General features: G+C 31.6%; 1 protein-coding gene across 1 annotated transcript; it reads left to right on the top strand.

The window, feature by feature from the left end:
* The first annotated feature begins 6,774 nt into the window (after positions 1-6,774).
* LOC124535948 (cuticle protein 12.5-like) lies at positions 6,775-8,413 on the top strand. Its single transcript, XM_047112364.1, has 4 exons — positions 6,775-6,908; positions 7,477-7,551; positions 7,773-7,940; positions 8,142-8,413. Exons 1-4 carry the CDS (start codon positions 6,897-6,899, stop codon positions 8,304-8,306), a joined length of 420 nt encoding a protein of 139 aa, XP_046968320.1. The 5' UTR covers positions 6,775-6,896; the 3' UTR covers positions 8,307-8,413.
* Positions 8,414-9,475: the final 1,062 nt, after the last annotated feature.

Here is a 9,475-nt window from a genome sequence, read left to right as displayed (position 1 = left end):
AAATTATTATCATTACAGTATCTATTTATTACAATGGTCTTCAAATAAACAAAATATTACCATTAGGTTAGTAAAGTAACTGACATTTAATAATTCATTACACTTAATTTAAATAAATAATTGAAATACAAACATACCTAATTGGTATATATTCATTTAATAAGTTATTTTTATATTAAATAACATTAATAGTGTACATTATCTAACATTTAACAATTTATAACACTTCATTTTATTAAATAGTTAAAATATTTGCAATGTCTATACATAATTAAATAAATATAATTTATTTTTTTAATTAACTAGACACTTATTCATGTTTATATATATTTATATGTATTTTATCAGAATTTCTTATTTTGTCTTTTCCTTTAAGATTTAGTATATTCCACTGACTTGAAATACATGTAATATTTTTTTGTTTGATTATTATTAAATATCCTAGTATAAGTTAAACACAACAGTATGCAGGAATCCAGCTTCTTAAATTAGAAAAGAAATTGAAATTCAATTCAAGTATCTACTTATTGTTCTTAAATCTTTACCATGTAGCATCAATTTGTCCGTGTAGTTTGTATGGTATCTGGTTGTAATAAATTATATCTGTTTACCTATAATTTTTATATGTATTTTCAAGTAAGATATTATTGACTTAGCTGTAGTCTTATATAAATGTATGCAATCCAATCTGAAATATAATGATAATAAATCGATATGTTAATTAGAAGGAACTAATACCTTTAATATAATAATCAGCATTATTATATGATAAAGAAAAACTGTGTAAAATTGTAAACCTCAGATCAAGGCCTTTACAGCTTAATAAAGGTTTTTGATAATTTTCTATCTATTATTAGATCTTAATTGACAATGAATTATTAGTAATTCGTAGTTGCGAGATAAATATGACTTCATTTTCTTAATGAAGAAAAGTAAGATCTACTTAGGTATGTATGCTTACGTTAGGATACATTCTCCGAATGATAATATCATGCCAGGGTAGTTTTATTTGGTCCGAAGATACATTATTAATAGATCACATAGATTTACAGTTTTCGCTTAAGCCTTCCGCCACCTTTGATCTACTTTTAATTTGACGTATTTAGCCGAGATTAGTTTCATTTTTTAATTTCGAAATCGAGATACAGAATGCCAATTAATGTCAAATAATACGGTTCTCACTGAAATTAGTTCGTATTACTTTCAATCTCACAAAACGGCGCTAGTGTAGATTTAATTCGAGTTTGCTGAATGCCAAATACAGTTTTCATTAAAAATCCCACATATGGAATCGAAAAATGGGTTTCGGAATCGCCCAGCTGATGTGCAATTGCTTAATATTTGAAATCGCGTACCGTTGTCGAATTTTGGGAATTACATTTTCTTCTCCTTAGACCTGTTTCTTCTTTGGCCTTGGTATTTGTTTCTTTAGAAAATTTTAGAACATTTTTTTAAGTATAATGCTACAAAAACAAATCAAGTATACTTTATTCGACTTTCTTAATCTCAATAAAAGATTAATTGATACAATAATATTTGCTTCAATTGGTAGTAGGGCTTTGTGCAAGCTCTTCTAGGTAGGTACCACCTACCAAGAGCAATACTATGTATTTTTGTTCCAGTTTGAAGTGTAAGTGAGCCAGTCTAACTACAGGTAAAGGGAAATAATTCATACCATCAAGTGGCCCGATTACCAATGATAGAAATAAATATGTAGATATACATGTAAATATTTCTTATGAAAAGTTATAGCCATTGTCACATTGAAATTAATAAAAAAAATGGATTTTAATTATACACTGCATAAAAAAACACTCTGAGAATAAACTCAAATATAAAAAGTTAATCAAGAATTCACGGATTTCAAGACACGCCGCGAGCATTTTTCTAATAAAATTATGGCCTGACACAGAATGTTATAATTTCCTTGCGAAAAAATTTACACGACGCCAGAAATTTAATATGAATGAAGTATTGAGTTGACCACACCTTTGCAGAGTTTATAAAAAACTTATCCATTAGAAGACATAACGTTAAATCAAATTATTAATTATGTCTATACGCTGATCTTACTTTTACATTAAGACAATACATTAATTAAAGTATTGCAAATGTATGTATTATCTGTGGACGAATTTAGACATTTTTATATCTATGGCACATTAATTTTAGAAATTATAATATAATAAATAAATTTCAATAACTCCGTTGAAACAAAAAAACGCTTATTATACTTATGGGCACGTATTATTTTTATATATTTTAACGTCCATTTTCAATGTATTAAAGTCTAAATGTATTGATTTTATAAAACTAAATTCTTACCAATAAGGTCAATGACCTTTTAACTTAACATTTTGATTTACATTTCTATTAATACCTGTTGACTTCCAAGCAGGATACATTAATTGAAATAATTGTATCTAATTAACATGACGTTGTATTTTTTAAATGTTAAAAAAGAGTAACTACTGAGTTTCTTGCCAGTTCTTCTCGGTAGAATCTACTTTCCGAACCGGTGGTAGCTTCACTTAATTGTAAAATGACGATTCAAAAGTGCTTATAAAAGCCTACTTGAATAAAGTTTATTTTGATTTTGATTTAAAAAAAGAACATGAGTTTAAGCAATAACAGCATGTGTATAAATTAAAATGCTAATTACTTTAACACATTTCTCAAATAATAAACAAGCTGTTACTTCAAAAGAAATGGTCGTAATCCATTATTCATGAAAACGCTAGCGAAAAATTTAATATCATGTATCTCACGTAGTTTATAGTTTGCAATATTTTTTACGTAATCGAAATGAAAAATTCTGCAAATTGCCTCATTGGCTATATATGAAAAATGTATTATTAACGAGACTGTAAGGCGTTATTGAGAAAAAAAAAACTTTAAAAAATTTAGATTAGCCGTGGTGAAATATTTCACAACTGGTTTCTTAGGCTTTCGCGGAGATCTAGAATTGCGGTCTAGAACCGATACATTATTTAGGTTTAAGGTACCGCCCACTGATCAATTATTATACCGCCAAAAAGCAATAATTTGTATTGCTTTGTTCCTGATTGAAAGGAGGGCAAATATGAGTAATTAATACCAAAAGGACAAACAATATTTTGTCTTAATTAATGGTTGAGATGGATTGTCCATTAGAAAAGCAGGCAGGCGTCCAAAATTGGGACATAAGGTTAACTTTAATTTTAGTAAAAAAAGCCTAGTATATCTTATATATTATGGGATTAGTAGATTAGGAATGGGACTAGTGATTATGGGATGTGCAGAAAAATAGAGAAGATTCTTGATTGCAATTTATTAAATTGTTACGATTTAACAAATAATTAATTTGAGAGGGGAGATATAATTTTCTGGCCGGATAGATAGCGCTATATATTTTTTTATATATATAGCCATCTATGAATAAAAAAAATAAGAAGCAAAATTCAAGACTTACGAAGAAAAGTTGTCAGCTAAGAATTAAATTAAATTTAAAAAAAAAAACTCGTCATTGGTTTCGAAACTTTACACGTTGAATAAACGCGTAGTTTCAAGTGCTACCCACTCATCTCTTTGATTAGCGCCATGTCATATCTTTGAAATATAGTAAGGTGATTTGAAAAAAAAAGTTGAATACAGTATTTTAGGAAGCTAAAAGAGTAAAACACCAGTGACGTCGTGACATATCCTCCTACATAGTTAATTTGGTCCTGCGTGTGCTTACTACAAAAATATATCTATGTATTATTTTTATATAAATTTTAATATTCAAACAAACCTAATGCAGAATCTTTACTAATTTAAAGAAATTTAAAGGATATCTTCACTAATATTACAAAATGCGAAAGTAACTCTGTATATTGGTTTGTATGTCTGTTAGTCTTTTGATGAAATTTAATTTAAAAAAGGCAAGAGATGAGTTTTTATCAAAGTTTATCAGAAACTATCTCTATATAGATTAACTACGGGATATTTACCGAGACTCCTCAACTCTCGTGAACAAGACATTCGTAGACAATGTACCCGCTGAGTTTCTTTCGCCGGTTCTTCTCAGGTCAGGGTATTTTCTTTTCCGAACCGGTGGCAGTGTTTCAATTGACCATCAATAAGAAAGTGTAATGCTTCTATATTGAATAAAGTTATTTGAGTTTTACGTTTGAGTTTGAATGTCGAAATATCGAGTTCCAACGGATAAAAATAAAAAACATGGTAAATATCCCGTAGTGATGACTGTAATAATAAAAATAACCATGTCTTATTAAACTCTTATATCTCTATATAGAGTTTCGTTCGTTCTAGGCATTTTATAGGCAAGTGATGTCGTTATGTTATGGTGTGAATCTCAAAGCAGAAAACTCCGTTCTCACGGTAGGCTAGCTGGATTATGTGGGGAATGCGTTGATCACCAGAATCCGTACATAGAAGCAATTTAACAATTAATATCATTCTGGTTTCCTACAAAATACTTGATGATTGTTTAAATATATATTATAAAAGTGAGTAGGAATTTTATGACATGAGCTCCGTAACTATTGTCTTGATATTTAGCGTAGAAACCGTTTCGAATGTCAATAAGAATTTTTTTTTAGGAATTTTGCCTTCAATATTGGAAATAGGAGAGGTGACGTCTGACGTTTTTTAATATAATAAATTAAACAGAAACATTACGCAAGTAGAAGATACTGAATAATTAATAACTATGAACACATATTTACATACATATGTCAATAATTTAATACACAAACATTTCTATGAATTTTACCCGTTCGAATACAGAACCGACAAATAGTATACATAAGTACATATTAGTAATAGTTTAAGTGGCCTACGGGCAAATGTTAAATGACCACCAGAGCATCACCAACCATGCGAAAATACGATGTTATGTCTCTAGAGCCTGCAATAAACTTTAACTGGCTCTGATCTTTCAAACCGAAACAAAACAATATTAACAATAAATATTCCTGCTTGAAATCTTACAGTGTAATTAAATTACAGACTTACATATTAAGTAGGTTTCTCACAAAACATTTCTTCATCAATTATTATTATAACAAACAACAACAGCCTGTAAATTCCCACTGCTGGGCTAAAGGCCTCCTCTCCCTTTGAGGAGAAGGTTTGGAACATATTCCACCACGCTGTTCCAATGCGGGTTGGTGGAATACACATGTGGCAGAATTTCTATGAAATTTGTCACATGCAGGTTTCCTCACGATGTTTTCCTTCACCGCTGAGCACGAGATGAATTATAAAGACAAATTAAGCACATAAATCAGCGGTGCTTGCCTGGGTTTGAACCCGCAATCATCGGTTAAGATGGTTCTAACCACTGGACCATCTCGACTCTCAGTTACTCAATCATTATTATAAAAATTAACAATACTTAATCATATGATATTTCAATCATCGAGGAACTGAATTATTGAATTGAAACCCCGGTCCCGCAAAGCGGATGTTCCTTGAGCCAGACTGACACCACCTGTCGGATGAACTTATCGACATCGTCTTGGGCACGATTAGGATTGCTTTCGTATTACTTGGAACCAACAAGGCAGAACTTCTCAAAGCAGGAAAAACACCAGTTTTGGGAAAAGTGGGAAAAATCTTTAATTCTGTCCTCCACAAACTGGTCAATTCGATAAAGCTCTTAAAGCTTAAAGCTCCAAAAGTTATAAATTGTTTTCGAGTGTAATGACAAAATCTTACCCAAAAATTCAATGACATCCTACCCCATGAGCAGACTGGGTATTGAAAAGGCCGTGGACCATATACACGTGTGTGATCTGCGTCTCTTTTAAAACCACTCGAAAAATAATACAGAAGACGGAGGTATATAATCTTCCTCTATGCCTAGCGTTAGTAGACTACAAAAAGCTTCCGACAATATCGAGAAAATGTTATGGAATCCATGCAACATGCCTAAATGACTGTTTGTATGTCCAGGTATTGAAGTGTTTGTAAGAAACCGCAAACATGACCGTCCAAGTACAAGCTTTAAGCTCAAGACCAATCCAATTGCATCGCGAAATAGATATGATGTCACCAAAACTTTTTAATAATGCATTGGAGGATATCTTACAGATGCTCTACCATTGCCAACAACATAAACCGCCATAATCTTTCCAGACGCCTTGATTTCCGATGGAGCTGACATGAGCTAGAGTACAGAGCATGCTTAGGTATACGTAATGACTCTCTACGGCGAGGGGGACGGTTTAAAAAAAGACAGCGGGTGTGGGATTAATACGAACTGCCCAAGATCGGGATGGTTCCATGCGCGAGCAGGGTTACATGAAAACTACGCGAAGACGTTGCTCACTTAACAGCCAGTTAAGCATCAATCCCATATCATATCCAATACCCTATAACTTACTTCACAATGATCATTTTATAATAAATTTAAATTGATAATATTTTAAAGACAATCATAAAAATCATTATTATTTTATTATTAATAACTGCATTGTTACTATTTCTTGTAATTAGTTAATTATTTGTAAGCAATTTAAACCTATTTTTAATAATGACAAATAGGTTACACATTTTTTGTTTTTAATAATTGTTTTTTAAAAAATTGTTTAAATATTATATCGAACGTCGAAACTGTTTTTTTTTTAAAGTATGATTCATATTCGCTTCAATCATGCAAATGGCGCAGCGAATGTCCAACGCAATAAAATCGATATATCACGTGAAATATGTATCTAAATATGGCGTATGTAGTAACCGCCCTTGCTTACATATCTAAGTCATGTACGAGTAAAATTAAGGCGACCTAGGATGTCTAACCCAGTCCCGTGCACTGGTACGATTTGAAATACCAAATCGGTATAAAAGGTACGCGTAGACGCATTTATTGGTCACAGAACAGATTTACTTCGGTAGCAACGGTCTCAAACATGCGTTCCCTTGTAAGTATTGAAAGTTTATTAATATATATTTTTATATTGATTTTCACAATTTTCACAAAATTATGTTACAGTTTCAAAGACTTAAAAAAATAATGAATTTACTCGACTATTTTCTGTTTCGCGCAAAAAATACTTTGCTTTTGAAAGTTACTTTCAAACCATAAATATTCAAATCAATCTTGTCAATTCTGAACCTTAATATATAATATATATAATAAAAGTTAATTATTGTCTGTTATTAATTTTAATTTCAACTCATTCGAATCCATTCAAAAACTCATTATCATTCTTTTTACTAAAATATTTATAAGGATAATCCTAACTAATATCGTATATTCTAAAAGTAGTTTATATGTTTCAATGTTTGTGACCCTTTACATCTAAACTAATCAATCTACATAAAATTTCGCTTGCTTCTCATTATTACATTTATAAAATTACTAACATTCGAATTCCAAGTAATTCATCACTGCTACATATTGAAATATTTTGATTTTGGTAAACTACACATAACACGCTTTATATTCAAAATTATATACACTTGTTAACTCTTATTGTGATCTTCCAGGTATTATTCGCTCTCTTCGCGGTGGCTGCGGCCAAACCCACTCCCGGATTCCTGTCTGGTTGGGATGCACCCTCTGTAAGTACTCCAGCGATTATCATATATTGTTTTTGCCCAATATCAAAAAATATTAAAAATAACAAAACATTAATAAAAAAAATTACGAAAAACAAATAAAGTAACTAGTTACAGAAAATAGTGAGTCTCGGACCACATAAAAGAATAACAATTATTATAAACAAACCAAAGCTGTCATAGATACAAATAAAAACTAGAATATTCCATAATCTAACTTACAGCTAAGTTATGGCCATGAAGCGCCCGCCCTTACGATATCGCACGCAGCGCCCGTATACCAAGCGGCCCCTGTAGTCCACGCTGCCCCGGTGTACCACGCTGCCCCCGTGGTCCATGCTGCGCCCGTTGCAGTCGCTAAAGCGGCTACCAGCTACTCATCCTTCCAGCGTGTGAGTATTTAAATACAACTTAATCGAACATAATCTCAAATATAGCAGTAATACAAAATTTATTCGTGTATATGTAAAGATAGAATTTATTTTTCATGAAAATTTTGACAAATATGAAAGACATTTGTTAATGTAACTATTTAATATTATACGCAAAACCTATCAAATTTTTAAATGACAATGCAAATGCATTATTTACAGGTGATCCACCCCGTCCAACACCAAGTTGTAGCACAGCCCGTGGTTCATGCAGCCCCCGTGGTCCATGCTGCCCCAGTGATCGCCCAGCCCATCGTCCATGCTGCCCCTGTCATTTCTCATGCCCCGATCGCCACCTACGCTCAATCCTACGGTCATGGGTGGTAGATGGTTAACTTATATGTATTGTAAATAATGTTTTTATGTCTGTGCGCGTTGAGATCATGCCCGATGTGTCGGGGTGGTGCAAATAAATATTTATATCAGTATTTGTATTTATTTGTTTTATTACAATTTCTAAACTACTACATTTGTATCCACGCAAATACACAAATTCTGTTCCTTTAAAAAAAAAAAACTATTTTACAACATTTGTGACCAATGAAAAAAGATATTATTCATGTTTTGTCTAAGTTAAACGTATAAATGTCACAAATGTTTATACGTAGACTTTAGTATATGAGTGCATTCAGTTTAAAACATTTAGAAAAGTAAAAAAAGTAAAGTAACAGCCTGTAAATTTCCCACTGCTGGGATAAGGCCTCCTCTTCCATTAAGGAGAGGACATGGAACATATTCCACCACGCTGTTCCAATGCGAGTTGGTGGAATGCACATGTAGCAGAATTTCGATGAAATTAGATACATGCAGGTTTCCTCACGATGTTTTCTTTCACCGCCGAGCACGAGATGAATTATAAACACAAATTAAGCACGTATATACATATAGTGGTGCATGCCTGGGTTTGAACCCGCAATCATCGGTTAAGATGCACGCGTTCTAACCACTGGGCCATCTCAGGTCGTTTAAAAAATTTATTGATGTGAAATAGAATCAAACGACTCTCGATCATTTCCAACATAAATATATTTACATATATTATATATAAATTAAAACACCATTCTAGGCCTAACCTAAATTTATACGTAAAAGTTTAATACATCGATCGATAGTCAAAATGAAAAATTATCCGTCAAATAGAGTCAGCAAGACTAATTGACGGTTTTTCGTATGACCGACATAACAGTGAACTGTATCGACCAATACATTTAATAATTCAATAATATAACATTAAGGCATATAGCGCACCACTAGTAGGGATGTGCATAAATTAATTTATACTCTACACGCTAACGCCGACGATAAAAAAAGAATTATATGGATACTGAAAAGTATTTAAAAAAAGAGACGATTAATTCATTATTATTAATTAATTATAATAATATTTCAACACATCGCTTTAATTTTATTTTTTAAAGAAATAATAAAACCAAGTGTCAAGTTAATAAATAAAAATATGATTGTTAATAATTTGAAAATATACATGTTTACAACAT

The sequence above is a fragment of the Vanessa cardui genome, chromosome 15 (genome assembly GCF_905220365.1).
Source record: "Vanessa cardui chromosome 15, ilVanCard2.1, whole genome shotgun sequence".
Lineage (NCBI taxonomy): Eukaryota > Metazoa > Arthropoda > Insecta > Lepidoptera > Nymphalidae > Vanessa > Vanessa cardui.
Note: the sequence above shows the minus strand (reverse complement) of the source record. Positions and strands in the feature narration are given on the sequence as shown.

Bases quoted from the DNA above. Each gene is read 5' to 3' on its own strand.
- LOC124535948 (XM_047112364.1), top strand. The intron at 7,552-7,772 runs GTAAGTACTCCA...TCTAACTTACAG, and splicing joins CTGGTTGGGATGCACCCTCT to CTAAGTTATGGCCATGAAGC. The intron at 7,941-8,141 runs GTGAGTATTTAA...CATTATTTACAG, and splicing joins GCTACTCATCCTTCCAGCGT to GTGATCCACCCCGTCCAACA.